The 17309-nt window shown below is 41.1% G+C and overlaps 1 protein-coding gene across 1 annotated transcript; it reads left to right on the forward strand.

Moving 5' to 3' along the window:
* The first annotated feature begins 230 nt into the window (after window positions 1-230).
* On the forward strand, window positions 231-16560 carry LOC130475067 (histone-lysine N-methyltransferase SETMAR). Its single transcript, XM_056846792.1, has 3 exons — window positions 231-251; window positions 9716-9859; window positions 15754-16560. The coding sequence occupies exons 1-3, from the start codon at window positions 231-233 to the stop codon at window positions 16558-16560; spliced, it is 972 nt and encodes a 323-aa protein (XP_056702770.1).
* Window positions 16561-17309: the final 749 nt, after the last annotated feature.

The raw sequence follows: 17309 nt of genomic DNA on the forward strand, positions 1-17309 counted from the left end.
CTTTGATTTCAGTGATGAATGGACAAAAATGTACTCAACTCATTACCAGACAAAGAAAAGAATTCATCAGAAAACTGCCTAGGGAAAACAAGAAGACAAGCAGGCATTTTCATTGTCTTACATAAAGGACTGATGATAATATTCAGCCTCAACGTTAGAGAATGCTACCGCTGCACATAACAAAACTAACAAAAAGGTACAGCTGGCAGTTTTGCCTGTGTGTTTGGACAATGACAGCTGCTTCCAACACTGTAAGTATGACAACAGCACAGATGAGATCAACCCCAGAACTGAACGCATGTTTTGGTCAGGAGTACAAGGACCCTCAGACCTATGGTGCAAGCCTAAATTCAACAAGGCTGTATTCAGGTATCAGATTTAATCATGGTTAAATAAAAAGAGGCATGATTTGTCTAGGGCTCATGCATGTGCCTAGTGATGGCTCACAATATTTTGCCACCTGAGGAGGTGATCGAAGCGGTGGTGCTAACCACCCCCACCATGTGTCTCACCAATGCCACTTTTGCTGCCCCATCCCAGAGCAGGAGGAGACAACTTTGTTTACCACAATGCTGCCCTCCTCCCTTTAAAAATATTAGAAGATTACTCTCACAACTCATAGAATCATAGAGTTGGAAGGGGCCATAAAGGCCATCTAGTCCAGCCCCCTGCTCAATGCAGGATCAGTCTACAGCATCCCTGACCAGTGTTCCTCCAACAGAGTTCGTGTGAGGACAAAATCATAGAATCATAGAGTTGGAAGGGACCACCAGGGCCATCTAGTCCAACCCCCTGCACAATGCAGGAAATTAACAACTACCTCCCCACCACATCCCCAGTGACCCCAACCCTCCCCCCGCAATGCAGGATCCCACAATCAAAGCACTCCCACCAGATGGCCATCCAGCCTCTGCTTAAAGACCTCCAAAGACGGGGACTCCACCACCCTCCGAGGCAGCACATTCCACCATCGAACAGCCCTCACCGTCAGAAAGTTCTTCCTAATGTTTAGGTGGAATCGCTTTTTTTTTTTTTTGTCGGGTGGGGAACATAATGTATGCCACCCTGAGTTCCTTGGAGGAAGGGCAGGATAAAAATGTACTAACTGGCTAGCCTGTCTTAAAGCCACCATATTTCAACAGAAGCCTCTAAAGGGAGACTCAAGTGTGAAATAGCTGAGTCACAATTGCCTGGCACCCTCAGAAGCTTAAGAGGCAGGGTAAGATGTGGAAATAACATTGGACAGTGTGCCACTGTCAGTTCTGGGGAAACCAGGGACGTGACATCAGCACGTCAGGCAATTCTCTGGCTGCTCCCAAAAACTCTGTGGTATTACTGGTTTTTACCAGAAAATGACAGCAGCATGTCACCCTATGACATTTCGCTCCCCCCCTGCCACGTTTCTCCTGCCAGCCAAGAAGCAAGGGTGGGTGGGAAGACCCACCCACTGGGAGTTTGCCTTCCCAAAGCAGGCAAATGGTAAGCCTAGTTATAATGCAGTAACAAATTTGGTACCTTTGTTCTCAGACACAAATAGTATAAGGAATGGCTTTCTGCTGCAGAAAGATGCCTTTGTTGAGGTGCTAATAATATCTCCGCTCCATAAATATTGAATAACAATTGATATGAGTTCAGTGCAGTATCTGCCACAGCGAAGGTGGGATTGAGGAGTCTAGCAGAGAGTTGGCAACCCCAGCTACCTTTGCCTCATCCTGGACAAAGTCTAGGGCAGTGTTGAGTTCTTTGATAAAACTGAATACCATTGTGTGTCCTCAACTCTGATGGAGTCCTTTGACTTTCTGTTTGCTTCTCAATTGAGAATTGCCCAGCTCTGACATACAGCTAATGAACATGGCCTTTTAAAGAGGGCTGGACTGCCAGCCGTACAACCCTGCTCTATTTCACCATAGAGGTACCACACAGAAGTTCATAAAACGAGCTATTAAGTACTTCAGATACTTTGTAAGTTATAAAAATAATCAATGGAGCTGAAGAGCTGCCTGGGAAAAGCTTAATGTGACTGAAATTAATGGTCAGCAGCAATCCAGCTTGAAGAATGCTCAGCATACTCTCCTCGTAACTATAGCGGGAGGGAGAAAAGGGAACTTTGATATGTAATTGTAATAACTGAAGCATCAAAATCAAGTACCGGTAAATCAATCACTTTCTGTCATTCTTGAGCTCCTCCCCTCTCTACAATCACCTCCTATTTCATAATTTTATGGTCTTTTCATAGAAGATAACTTTTAAAAACCCTGGATAATGAATATGCATTCTCTTTCTAAATAAAAGGCAGAAGGTTTTTAACCAACTAATGGAATGACTCCTTCACAAATTGGATTAATTCATGGATGTTAGCTATCTTGCCCAGGCCAGTCCCATGCAAGATGAGTCTCCTTTTCACCAAGCCCGTCCAGGAGGACAATCTCCTCTATGGCGAGTCCGCACCTTGGTCGGGCCCACCCTGCTAGGCTGTTTAGATAATGAAATGATTGCAACTAGCACTGCTACACTTTGTATCCCTGTTGAGAACTGGTTAACTCCTCTTGATATACCAGGATGGATGAATAATTTTATTACAATTATACCCCTTTGGGGAACTATTAACTTTCCTGATATTTGAATCCTTTTTTGGAAATATGTGTATATGTGAACTACAAAATTGAGATTTATTATTGGAAGTGGGACTGTTGAAGAACTGAAGAATCAAAACGGCCGTATCCCCTTCTATTTCTTCTGGTACCAGCATTAGACCTCTATGATTGAATATATTACACATGAACAAAATTTGAATGACTTATATAGATCATTCAGGATTGTGTGTATATAATTGAAATCAGAGGCATTTTTGTATATAGTTGTATTTTGTAGCGCTCAGTACATTTGCACTTTGTTATAGTTCCTTGGCTCTGTGCTAATTACCTGGAGGTTGTATATAAGAGCTGGCTAATCACCTGTTAAGGAACAGTATCTCAACACGCAGCCACTTATAACTCTTTTGTTATTTTTATGTTTTTTTCTCATGCCTTAAAGTGCCTTAAATTCCAGTTCACAATATTATCATAACACGATTAACAACATTAAAGACGAGGTTGATAAATTGTCCATAGGATCTCACACCTCCAGGGACTTCCGGTGGTGCCGCTGGAGAGAGCACTCCATTTCCCCAGGCTGTCCTGGGAGAAATCCAAGTTTGCGTTATTTCTGGGGTACATAGATACCCCAATCCGACCCTTGCAAGTGGGTTGGAAAGCAGGAACTCCCTGCAGCCCGCAAACGCGGTTTGACCTCCTAGGTACTCTGAGGGGGCTTTTTTAAGCCCCTCGGAGTCCTGGACGCCGGTCCTGCGAGGGCACTAGGGAAGGACATCGCCAAAACGCAACTCTGGCCTCAAGCTCTACCCTCCACCACCTTATTACCAGCATAAGGACTACATAAAGAAAAGAACCTCACCTCTTGACACCCAAGTGAGTACAAAGAACTCTGCGTCTACTTACTGGAATATTTGAACAGACGGGGGGCTGATAAGAACATTTCTGAGACCCCCATTCCTCCTTAATTCGAACTGAAAAAGTTTGATCTGAGTTAGTCATCGGGATTAGCGACAGGACCTTTATCAAATTGATCAGCCTAAACCATAACAAAGAGTCGGAAGGATACCTTTTAGATTGACAAGAACTATCACCAATGAGAAGGTCCGAGGGAAGGGGAGGGTGATCTTTCTTCCTGATTTTCTGGCGAAAAGAATTTCCTGCCACGTTTGTAGTAAGGGAGCGCCTGGAACGGAAGACTTTCTATAACACCCTCTCTATCATCGGAACTAAAACAACAGGAAGTAGCTGTGGGACTGAATATGCGTCGCACTCGAGTTACTTTGAAATCATTCCTGAAGGAATAACCATCGAGAAGAGGCGGTAGAAGGTCCGCAGCACTTGCAACTTCCGGTATACTTCCTGATTAACCCGATCTAGAGCGACCGAAAAAACTCACTGGTATTTTAAAACTTTAAAATGCAATTTTAAAGCCAATTTCGACTCTTTTCAACCCGAAAAAATTATTAGGCTGATGTTTGAATTATCATCTTTTAATCAGCACCTTAAAGGCCCTGTCTGTGGACATGTATTTTACCAGCTTTTTTTGAATGTAAATGTCTCGACCCCGCTCTGGCTCACTACACAGCCCTGCCTATACTAAACTAAGGGACTCTTTACAAACCTCGACCATGGAAAAAAAGTTACAGGATATGCTAACTAAACAAACTGAGGCAACAAATAAACAGTTTGAACAGATGTCTACACAGATGGCACAGTTGACTTCTATGATGACAAATCTTGGTCAAGCATCCCAAGCTATTAATCAGAAGTTGGATGTGGTCACTGGAGACTTGAAAGAAGTAAAAACTCAAATGACTGTTATGAAGACAGATATGCAAGCGATGGATGTATCAATTAAGAAAGTGATGGATGAGCACAAGGACACAAAGAAAAAATTAACAAGCCAAGAAAAACAGATTGAAACAATACAAACTGATCAGATGGCGGCAAAAAATCAAATGGCAATGATGGAGATGAGAGTGAGAGAGACCAATCTTCGTATACGCAACTTTCCAGATATGATGGGAGACAATAAAGAAACTGCAATACCAAACTTGGCCTACTTATTTCAGATAGATGAACAAGAATTAAAACAAGCCATTAATAGAATATATAGGATACCATTACCTGCCAGAATGAGAAGATCTAAGCCAAGAGATTTGATGATAGTGTTTTATGACACCAGAGTTAAAGATAAGATTATGAAGATTCATTATGAAAATCCAGTGTCAGCAGGAGATTCCTCTCTTATACTACTGAAGGATATTCCAAGGCATCTACTCTCACAGAGGAATAACTACAAAGACTTTGTGTCTACACTGAAAGCTAATGGTATCAAATACCGTTGGATTATGCCACAAGGTTTGGCTTTCACCTACAAGGAAGTGAAAACGACAATTCTATCTCAAGCAGATGTGGGGAAATTTCTGAGAAAATATAAGATGGACCTTAAAGAATTACCTGGAGAGAAGGAGGAAGAAGAAGAGGAAGAAGAAGAGGTACAGGGTGCAGAAGGAGGTACCAAATTATAGACTTTTTATTCTGCTAAAAAATACTACATTATGGCAAAAGCAATTTCTTGGAATGTAAATGGACTGAATGAGAAAACTAAAAGGGCTAGAATCTTCAAATATCTACAGAAATATAAATACTCCCTAATTTGTCTACAAGAGACCCATATAGCTTCAAAGCATAAAAAATACTTGGAGAAACAGGTGCTTGGACAAGCATTTATTGCTTCAGCCAAAACTAAAACAAAGGGAGTGGTAATCTATGCCCACCCCAATCTTTGTCCAGAATTAGTATATAAAGACAATGAAGGAAGAATTGTAATTATCAGAACTAAAATACTGGGACAAAGGACAATAGTGGTTGGAATTTATGCACCCAATGAAGGGAAAAAACCCTTCTACGAAAAATTACACGATTTGATAGCCCAGCACGCAAAAGACCAAATTTTATTGATGGGCGACTTCAATGGAATTATTCTCCCATCTCTGGACAAAAAATCAAAAGCAAAAGACATCAATGATGGATGCTTGCCTAAAACTTTCTTTACCATGGCTTCAGAATTAGAATTACAAGACATTTGGAGAACAATGAATACAACAGCTAAAGAATACACCTTTTATTCAGCAAGACATGATTCACACTCCAGAATCGATATGATATGGGCCAGTAAATCAATCTTCACGCAACTACGTAAAATTCATATCTTACCTAGAACTTTTTCTGATCATAATCCTGTTACTTTTGATTGGAACAATAAACAAGCATTTAGATGGCGAATGAATGATAAACTTTTAAAAGACAATAAGATACAAAAGGAATTACAGGTTTTAATGAAAGACTTTTTTGAAATTAACCTTAATGGGGAAACTTCTTTGAATACAGTTTGGGATGCATTCAAAGCTGTTCTGAGAGGTTTTATGATACAGAAACATTCGGCCTGGAAGAAGACTCAATTGCAATTTACAAACAATATACTTTGGAATTTACAAAATTTGGAGCAGAAATTGGTAACGGTAACACAGGAAGAGGAGAAAAGAGAAATTCAAATAAAGATTTCTGCATCTAAACACCAATTAAATTTGGTAATAATGGAGGAAATGAATAAAAATCTGAAACTTGCTAAACAAAAGTATTTTGAATATGCAAATAAACCAGGAAATTTTTTAGCAACACAACTGAAGGACTCATTTCAAAAGAAGATTATAACAAAAATCCAAACTGTTAAAGGACCAGTTTATTCAACTTCAGAAATTCAGAAAGAATTTGTTTCATTCTACTCTAAGTTATATCAGAAAGAAAATACTCCAAAACAGAAAATAGATAAATTTCTAAACTCAATACAGATGAAAGCTTTGTCAATGACCCAGAGAGAATGTATTGAAGCTCCAGTAACAAGGGAAGAAATACAAGAAGCAATACTGAGACAGAAGACGGATAAAACACCTGGACCAGATGGAATTACTGCACTATTTTATAGAACATTTAGTGACAATTTAGTTGGATTTTTTGGCTCACTTTACAATGCAATTTTGGACGAGGGAACATCCCCGGAGACTTGGTCACATGCATTTATATCATTAATACCTAAAGAAGGAAGAGATCCAGAAAAAACATCCAATTATAGACCTATATCGCTGCTAAATGTGGACTACAAAATTTTTGCTTCGGTTTTGGCATGTAGGATAAAACAATTTATTAAGGATCTTATACACGAGGACCAAGCAGGTTTTATACCAGGAAGGCAAATAAAAGACAATGTAAGAATTTTACTAGACTCACTGGAATACTATGACCAGAATATTCAACAAACTGCGGCTTTTGTATTTTTGGATGCAGAAAAAGCCTTTGATATGGTCTCTTGGAACTTTTTGAAACGGATTTTGGATAAATTGAATTTTGGAGATCGTTTTCAGAAAGGTATATCGGCTATTTATACCTCCCAACAAGCTAAAATTTTGGTTAATGAATCAATGTCAGATAATTGCCAAATCACGAAAGGGACTAGACAGGGATGTCCCTTGTCTCCACTTTTATTTTTGTTGGTGTTGGAACCGCTATGTGTGAAACTAAGAAGTATGGAGGACATCCGCGGGTTAAGAATTAAAAAACATGAATTTAAGTTGAGAGCATTCGCGGATGACCTACTGCTAATTTTGGAAAATCCAACACAGTCAATGAATATACTTCAGGAGACTTTGGACGATTTTGGAAAAGTATCAGGCTTTAAAGTGAATCAAGAAAAAACAAAGATAATATTTAAAAATTTATCGGAAACACAGCAACAGGAATTTATATCTTATACTGGCTGGGAGAAAGCTAACAAAGTTAAATACCTGGGAATTTGGATTACTGCAAAGAATAAAGATCTGATAACCAACAATTACCTCAAGTTATGGGGTAAGATTAAAACTGATATGATTATATGGTCAAACAAAAAATTGTCACTAATGGGACGTATTTCAACGATCCAAATGAATGTCTTACCGAGGATGCTCTTCTTATTCCAAAATTTACCAATTATATCACAAACTAAATATTTTGAAACTTGGAGGAAAGACATTTCAAACTTCATCTGGCAAGGGAAAAAACCAAGGACTGCCTATAAATACTTGGTGGATCTAAAAACTAGAGGAGGCTTAGCACTGCCTAATTTTCAACTCTATGCTGAAGCGGCAGCTTTAGTATGGCTAAAAGACTGGATGAACTTGTTAAATATACGTTTGTTAGACTTGGAAGGTTATAATAACTTAAGTGGATGGCATGGTTATTTGTGGTATGATAAAATTAAATTACAAGCAACATTTCGTAATCATATAATCAGGTCCTCTTTACTTCGTATCTGGATGAGATATAAACATATTTTGGAACCAGAAACACCGATGTGGATATCGCCTCAAGAAATGCTAACTTTGCGCCCACTTAGACCAGACAAATTTATTACTTATCAAGATCTAATTAACTGGGAAGGAAAGAAATGCTCACTAAAAGACTTTCAACTTCTTAAGGATGATTTACAATGGCTCCAATACTACCAAATCAAATCAGTTTTTATACAAGATGCAAAAAAAGGTTTCTCTAAAGAAAAATCTCATTTTCAAAGGATTTTACTAGATAATAATACAAAACTGATTTCTAAAATGTATAATCTCCTTTTAACAATATATTGTGAGCAGGATACGATTAAACCAACTATGATCGATTGGGCTCAAAATCTGGGACATGATATTGTTTTAAATAAATGGGAAAGATTATGGTCCAAAGATCTAAAAGGAATAAAAGCACAGTCAGTGCGAGAAAACATTTATAAAATGATGTATAGATGGTATTTAACACCCAAGAAAATTGCAAAGATTTATAAAACGATGTCCCCTACTTGTTGGAAATGTAACAAAGAAATTGGTTCCTTTTATCACATGTGGTGGACCTGTGACAAAGCCAAAGACTTCTGGGACATGATCTATAATGAATTGAGATTAATACTACAAAAGAATATACCCAAAACACCAGAAATGATGCTACTGAGTATGATTCCAGACGACTTAGCAATACAAAGAACTTTTTTGATTTATGCCACAACAGCTGCGAGACTGCTTTATGCAGCGAAATGGAAAGGGCTAGAAACTCCTGAGAAAAAAGACTGGATTGTTAAAATGTTTGAAGTTGCAGAAATGGCAAAACTCACAGCTATTCTAAATGAAGAAAATGACGTTCGGTTTTTGGGGGAATGGGGGGCGTGGATGCATTATTGTGAATATGAGTTAAAAATGGGAAGAATGGAAGAATATTTTCTAATCTGATCCAGAGGATTATTTCTGATCTTTTTTATAATGATTAAGTATAAGTATATTTACTAACAGACTATGTTTTTTCTTTCTATATATGGTATTGATAGTTTATTAAGATTAGATTACCTACGACGGGATGAACTTTTTATTAAGAGGCAGATAGAGGTGAAGGGGAAGTCAAAAATTTTTTCCATTTTTCTTTTTTCTTTTTTTTTTTATTATAAGATATGGAATTATAACAACTTTAAGTTAGAATTGAAATTTGATATTGTTATAGATGTTGTTCAATGTAATGGAAAATTTCTAGTATAAAACCTAATAAAATTTATATTAAAAAAAAAAAAGGATCTCACACCTCCAGTCCACAGAGGGAAAGTTACACCGTGGCTTGCTTCCCAGGGCAGTATTGTAATGCATCTGCTGTAAGTCAGCTGATAACAGCTGTCCTATGGGATTCCTCTTTGCACAGCTGTTCCACAGAGCGTGCTATTGTCCACCATGGTGGGTATGTACGGACCAATGCATTAATGGTTACGACAAGAACCCGGTTGTGTCTTGTTTCGCTGGTTTTTGCTTCTTCAGATAATTACAATTTCATCTATAAATGCAAATATACATATATAATATCCCTTGAACTCATCACTATACAAAATACGGCCCTTTTCTCGGCGGTTTTGCATTTCCGATCCACCAGGGCAGGCTGACACCTGGCGCGGGCGGGGGGGGGGGGGCGCTACGGTCCCTTTAAGAGCTCAAGAGACGTTGTCCACGTGCGCCTCCGTCTGCCATTCAATTTCCCTCGGCCACTCATTCGATCATGCCTAGAGCGCGAGCCAATCCCAGCAGTCGGGGCGGGACAAGCGCCTGGAACGCTTCGTTCGGCCGCGAGGCGTGATGGATGTGAGCCGAGGGCTGGAGAACTTGCCCGTGACGGTTTGGCCGCGGCTCCAGGAGCCGCCGGGATTCCAGGTGACGGAAAGAACTGGGCAGTCAGACTGACCCAGAGACCCCGGATGTGGCGGTTAGAGGTGTTGGGCTGAGGGACTCCGCAGGGGGAAATGCGACTCGGGTGGGGGGGGGTTCCCGAACGGAACGCTGGGAACTGTAGTCTTTGAGAAGGCGACGCCTTTCTGACTTGAGAGTTTTCAGCTCTCTTCAAACTACGACTCCCAGAATTCTTGAGAGAGTTTATTTTACGCCTGAAGGCACCGCATTCAGTTCTGTGATGTTGGTGGGGGTGAGAGCGGTTAGTTTGAGCTCGTGTGTTTGTGAGGTGGAGGACCCAGGTTCAGATCCCCAAATAACTCCTCAGACGTTATTCGGTGGCGGTAAGCTTGGGCTTCCTTCTCCCCTGAATGTTAGAAACTTTGGCCAGTACTGTAGTCCCTTGATTTTTACATGCTGTTTCTCTATCAGTGCATTCCTAAGGAGAGTTACTCCAGTCTAAGCCCACTGAAATGAATGGGCTTAGACTGGAGTAACTCTCTTTAGGAATGCACTAGTAGAAAAGGGCAAGAGTCCAGTAGCACCTTAAAGACTAACAAACAATATTTTCTGGCAGGGTATGAGCTTTCGTGAGCCACAGCTCGCTTCTTCACATACAGCTAGAATGTGAATCCATCGGTCTTTAAGTAGAGGAGATTCAGAATTCACTCTCCTCTACTTAAAGACCGATGGATTCACATTCTAGCTGTATGTGAAGAAGTGAGCTGTGGCTCACGAAAGCTCACACCCTACCAGAAAATATTTTTTGTTAGTCTTTACGGTGCTACTGGACTCTTGCCCTTTTCTATTACTGCAGACAGGCTAACACGGCTACCCACTGTGAATGCACTGTAAGTGTCACAACCATCTATATTTGTCACGTTGCATCATTTTCACAATACCCTTTTTTTTCCTTTCTCCATTTTGATTTAACTGTTTGGCCAGCATGGTGTAGTGGTTAGAGTGTCAGCCTAGGATTTGGGAGACCCAAGGTTTGAATCCCTAACATATGGTAGAAGCTTTGAACGGCCAGGCTCTCGTGGCTCCTGTTAATCATGTCTGAAGGAGGCCCATGGCTGTACAAAAGTTCTTGCCCTATTTTTGCCTTCGGTAAATTGCTTTTATTTTCCTCTTCTCTATTTCCCATTCCAAAAGTTTTCCTTCCAAGTTGTCTGTGATATCCCTAGACTTCCCTACATTCAGTTAGCCTTGCCATTCTGAAAGCTTTGTATATTGAAGTGTTGTATATTGAGCTGTGAGCCAAGTCCACTGTGGGAGAAGCAGGCCCCTTTGAGGCCAGATTGATTCACTTGTGCGCTTAGTATCACAGGTTCCTGACAGTGCAATCCATTGAAGCCAGTGTGCTTAGAAAAAGTGTAACTCAGTCTAGGATTGCACTGGAAGAATACCTTTTTCAGGGTGTCTTGAAAGATTTTTCTGGCAAGGCTGCCTGATGTTTAAAATGAAGATAACAGGCAGAAGTTGGTCTAATAAAGGTCCCAGCTGTAATTTTCTTTTTAAGTGTTATAAGACTTGGACTGTAATTCTTTGTTCGTAAGAATTTATTAGCCCATGTTTTCTGTTTTATCTGGCTAAGGGCCGTAAATAAATTATCTATCTATCTGGTCTAATAAAGGGTTGCTCAGCGCTGCTTGCTGAATTTCTACCTTTTGTTCAGATAGTAAAGTAACTTCTTCCAGACAATAAGAATATAAGAACATAAGACAGGCCATGCTGGATCAGATCAAGGCCCATCAAGTCCAGCAGTCTGTTCACACACTGGCCAATCAGTTGCCTCTAGGAAGCCCACAAACAAGACAACTGCAGCAGCACCATCCTGCCTGTGTTCCACAGCATCTAATATAATAGGCATGCTCCTCTGATCCTCGAGAGAATAGGTATGCATCATGACTAGTATTCATTTTGACTAGTAGCCATGGATAGCCCTATTCCCCATGAACATGTCCACGCCCCTCTTAAAGTTTTCCAAGTTGGCAGCCATCGCCACATCCTGGGGCAGGGAATGTCACAATTTGTGTGAAGAAATACTTCCTTTTATCTGTTTTGAATCTGTCACCTTCCAGCTTCAGCAGATGACCCCGCTTTCTAGTATTATGAGGGAGAAAAGCTTCTCCCTGTCCACTCTCCACACCATGCATAATTTTATAGACCTCTATCATATCTCCCCTTAACCACCTTCTTTCCAAGCTGAACAGCTCTAAGCGTTTCAACCGCTCCTCATAGTGCAGTTGCTCTAGCCCCCTGATCATTTTGGTTTCATGGGGGGAGAGGACAATTGCTTTCATAAAGTTAATGCTACAGACTAAACTGTACTATTTAAGTAGATTCCATTAGAGGTCACTCTTGTCTCTGATAAAGTCTTGTTGCTAGAACAATTAGTGATAATGTTCTTTGGAAAAGACTTCCCTTTTGAAGGGCATGGATTTTTGGTTGCTGTTAGAGAGGAGTGAATTTAATATTAGTTTAACATTGTGGATGGCTCTTTTGAGGAGGGCATAAATGCATACCTCAATACAGACTAGAAATCTCTCTTAAAATAAAGAAAACTTCCTGAGTGGCAGTGTATGCATTAACTGTGAGACACCTGTTGAAGCCTTGCCACTTTGACAATTTCTGCAAGAATGCAGGCAAATTAGGTAAGCACTTCTGGAGAAATCTCCCGTTTCAAACGTGATTTGGTGCTGTGATTTTTGTAACTCTCTTTGGTGATGGAAGAAACTGAACAAGAGAACTCCTTCTGTTCAGTTTGTAATCAGAAACACACCAGAGAGCAGATCTGATGGGCATCCAGCTAGATTGTACTTGTCACACAATGAACTGCATGACTGTTCAATATTACACTGGAGTCATTGCTGTTATGGAGTTGCACTACATATTTACATATCGGGGGGAGGCTGACATTCATAAAGAATCAGCATCCTGTCCAAAAAGATAATCTGATCCATCTAAAGTGGATTAAATGTGGAATATGGAGGGTTACGGAGCTGAAAAGCACAGAACCAAAGAAATATATTTTTAAAATAATCATTTCAACTCCTTTCCAAAACCTCTTTCATCTGCTTGATGCTCAGCTACTCTGCCCAAAGAAACTGCTTTCCTCTTTTTGGTAGCATCTTATTACGGTGGAGCTGTAGCAACCCTCCTAAATCCAGAATTTCAGTTTCTCTTGCCGCAAATGTTTTCTTAAACGTTGAACAAAATGCATAAACCTCTATAGTGCAAATGTGTGTAACTGATTAAAATACAGTTTGACAAAGGATCAGTTTAGAGGACCATTAAAAAAAAACCCAAACTTGTGATCATTCCCAACTATTGATGCCAGGTTACATGTAACACTAAAGATTAGATCCCATTGACTTATGGGCCTTCTTTCAAATAAACTTACCTGGTATAGAGATTTCAAACATTTCTCAAACTGGACAAAATATTACTGGAATTGACTCCCTGTAGATCAGCAAAGTATCTAAGAGAAATATTAGTTACAGCACAAGGCCTAGCAGAGTACTTTTCTGCTCCTCACATCCATCATAAATGGTTTTGATGAAGGGTTTTGAAAAAAGAGTCTGGAAGCTTGAGGTTATTTGCTTTTCTTTAATGTCTTCTGCAGCTGTGATAACTTTAGAAATTGCCTAGCGATATCATGATTGATTAGCAGAGCTGTTAAAACAATATGTATAGGTTCTTAAGAACCGTTTATGCATTTTGAGTAGATAGGAAGCTTTTTTCATTTTCCACCATATGGTCCTGTCTTTGTTTCAATATGTACACAAAAAGAACTTTCACATTTTTCTTCTGCTCCTAAACGATGCATTTCTCATCCAAAAGTACACTGAATCATGGCTGGTCACTTCAGATAAAATTAGAAGCATGAGATTTGTGAGTGTTGGCAAGATAATTTTATCCTTGCTTTGGATAATGGGCAGCTTTAAAGGAATTAAATTGCTGCATCCTCAGCCACTCCATGTGGACTAGCACCTGCATCATAAAAATAGGTCTCTAAAGAAATCATCAAGGGAACAAGAAAAAGAAAAGCAAATCTAGGAAATCAACTGCATATATTTATACCACACATCCCCCTCCTAACTATCTCGCTTAAGCAGAAGATTGCTATTGGTGCAAAAAAATGAGCAAAATTTGCATCCTGGGTTTGAGCTTCCCCCTAGAACAGTAAGGTTATTTATGCATGGGAGTTTTACCTGAGGTTCGTTGCTCACTGGACCCACACTTTCCTGTTGGGAATCTATGCACCAGCAGTCTCCAAGCTGAAATCAATTCCCCGCACCTTTAAGTGCTGCTTTTTAATTGGCTTACTTGTAGTGCTTACTGTGGGAGAAAATCCCTCCAAAACCCAATTACCACATAAAAAAGCATTTTAAGACAAAAAAAAACCCCGGAGCAATCTGAAAGGGGGGAGAAATCCAAGCCTTGGTTTTAAAAAACCTTTCTTCTGCTCAGAAAGAGCTCCCAGGAAGCAGGAAGTATTTCAGTCCCTGCCTCTGGATATGCTGTTTTGTAATTGGCTGCGAGAGAAACCAAGGTTGTGTGCCCCGCACTTTGCCTTATGCATGGGGATTTCACCCAGTCTTTGCTCAGGGAAGATGGCAGAGTCGGGTTAACAGAAGAATTGGAAGACCTGGACATTGGGAGGGCTGGACATGAGGTCATCTCTAATGGACGGAAAACTCATACATAACTTCAAGGAACAACCGATTCAGACTGGGGGAGAATGTGAGTGAAAGTACCCATTCATAACGACCTAAGAAAATCAAATAAAACCAGGAAGGAAGACATCCTGCAAGATCCAAACTTCAAAATGTAAAGGGATTTTGAAAATAAGTACTCGCGTATAAGCCGAGTTTTTCAGCCCAAAAAAAGGGCTGAAAAAAGCCAACTCGGCTTATACGCGGAGGGAGGAGGGAAAACTTACCACTGCCGTCATCCTTCGCCGCTGGCCCGCTCGCCTTCCCGCAGCCGGGGAGCAGCCAGCAGGGCCTGCCTGGGAGGCTGCCGGGCCCGTGCCGCTTTCCGCCGCCCGGAGCGGCCTGGGGGCGGCCTCCTGCGGCTGCCGGTCAGGTAAGCCTGCGGGGGGGGGGGGAGGAGTTATAAGCCGACCCTTGGCTTATACGCGGGTGCCTAATTTTTCCCCATTTTTGGGGAGAAATTGGGCACCTCGGCTTATAGCGGGTCGGCTTATACACGGGTATATACGGTATATTGAATACATAAATAAAAATAAGAATGTGCTTATTATAACAATGTTAAATAATCCTAGAATACCTATTCCTAATAGGCAAGGTCGCCATGAGTCGGAAGCGACTTGATGGCACTTAACACACACACAGTAGGCAAGGGTACAGGCTGAAGAAAAGTGCTGATAAGAAGCACCAGAAATCCAGAAGTTCAGGCTATGGTTTTCATAATATGTCTGTTAGGTGGCTAGTTGTTTAACATGTTTCAAAATATCCTGAGCTGAATGCCACATTTGTTTGTTTGGTTGTTTACTTATACCCCACTTTTTTCTCCCCAATGGGCAACCGAAGGGGCTTACAACGTTCTGCCTTCTCCAGTTTATCCTCGCAACAACTCTGTGAGGTAGGTTAGGCCGAGAGAGTGTGACTGACCCAAGGATGCCCAGCAAGGTTCCATGGCTCAGTGGAGATCTGAACCTTGGTCTCCCAGATCCTAGTCTGACCCTCTAACCACTACCCCACATAGGCAGGCAACTGGTTTATAGTTCAACAAGTAGAACAACTAATCTTCACTGCGAGCAGCTTTGTAATAGCATGAAATGGAGCCACCAGCCCCACATGGGGCAGACTGCTGGTTATCACAACTATTTCCTCGTATTTCTTTTACAGTATAGTCCAGATCACGTGGGTGCTGCAGGAGGTGGACCAGACCCCTCTGAAATCTCCTTTCCTGGATGCCGCTGCCAGTCTGCTTCCTGCCTGGCTTCCATGTGTTCGTGCCTTCCTTATGGAGAAAACTATAAGAATTCATGCATCAACTATGAAGGGAATGAACTAGAGTATTCAAAGCCTATTTTTGAATGCAACACTATGTGCCAATGCGGAGAGTCATGCCAAAACCGGGTGATTCAGAGGGGCTTACAATTCAGACTAGAAGTCTTTAAGACAGCAGACAAAGGATGGGGTCTTCGCACTCTGGATTTCATACCCAAAGGCCGATTTGTGTGTGAATACGCTGGGGAAATCCTCGATTTCAGAGAAGCATGTCGAAGGGTACGGCTGCAGTCACCGAGTGATTCAAATTACATAATAGCCATCAGGGAACACTCGTGTGAGGGACAGATCACGGAAACGTTTGTTGATCCCACGTACACAGGGAATGTCGGCCGGTTCCTGAACCACTCCTGTGAGCCAAACCTGATCATGGTCCCAGTCCGCACGGACTCTGTGATGCCGAAGCTGGCACTTTTTGCCGATCGGGATATCTTAGCAGAAGAAGAACTTTCGTACGATTATTCTGGAAGACATCGCAATTACTCACCAGATTTGCAAAGAGACCAGGAGAAGCTGCCAAGAGAGGAATGGAAGAAAAAGCCCTGTTATTGTGGGGCCAAGTCATGTACAGGTTTCTTGCCATATGATGGTTCTTTATTCTGTGAACAAGACACCACAGGATGCATGAAAGAAACACTATGAGAAATCCAGGTAGTGGGGGCTTCTAGTTGCGTTCCAAATACACTTATGGTGTGATCCAGCAAGGGAGAGCAGCATGTGGAAGCCATCTTCCATACTTGTAGCTGGAAGCACCTCAGGTAGGCATCACCATCCACGGTGCAGTGCTTATCCCACTGAACTGGGTGGATGAGCTTTTCCATGTGCACGTAGAGGCATCAGTTATGTGTAGCCGGGGGCTAGATCAGGGACTTTGTCTGGCATAATCTTAGAATTTCAAATGATGTTATGCCAGCATAAATGGCTTGCAGGCTTCATACCCTGTTCCTAAACTCATCTTCCAGGAAGCAAAGCTGGATTTCATTGAAACTTGTCTTTATATGAGTGAAGACGGCATCGTAGGCACAGGAACAACCAGATTTCTGCCCTCGGCTGTACTGAAATAAATGACTTAAATTCTAGTAAAGAAAGAGAAGGGTAAATTGGACAGATTGCCAATTTAGCACCTTGTGACCAATTCTCCTCAGCAGAGACACAGTCGATCTAAAAATAGTTGTTTCAGAATATATTATCTATGTGTATTATCAACAACTGCCATCTCATGCATTCTGTTTTGAAAAATACTTTGTTCTTCCTCTCCTAGCTGAAATACATCCAGCAGCCACTGACATTTCTAGTTTCTGATCTGTATGGGGTTGGAGGCAGAGTTCTTTCTAGCTTTGGCAAACTTTTTCTAATGTTTCTGTACAGCTAGATATTAGAGTATATGAAGA

This window comes from Euleptes europaea, chromosome 1 (genome assembly GCF_029931775.1).
Source record: "Euleptes europaea isolate rEulEur1 chromosome 1, rEulEur1.hap1, whole genome shotgun sequence".
NCBI classification, from domain to species: Eukaryota; Metazoa; Chordata; class Lepidosauria; order Squamata; family Sphaerodactylidae; genus Euleptes; species Euleptes europaea.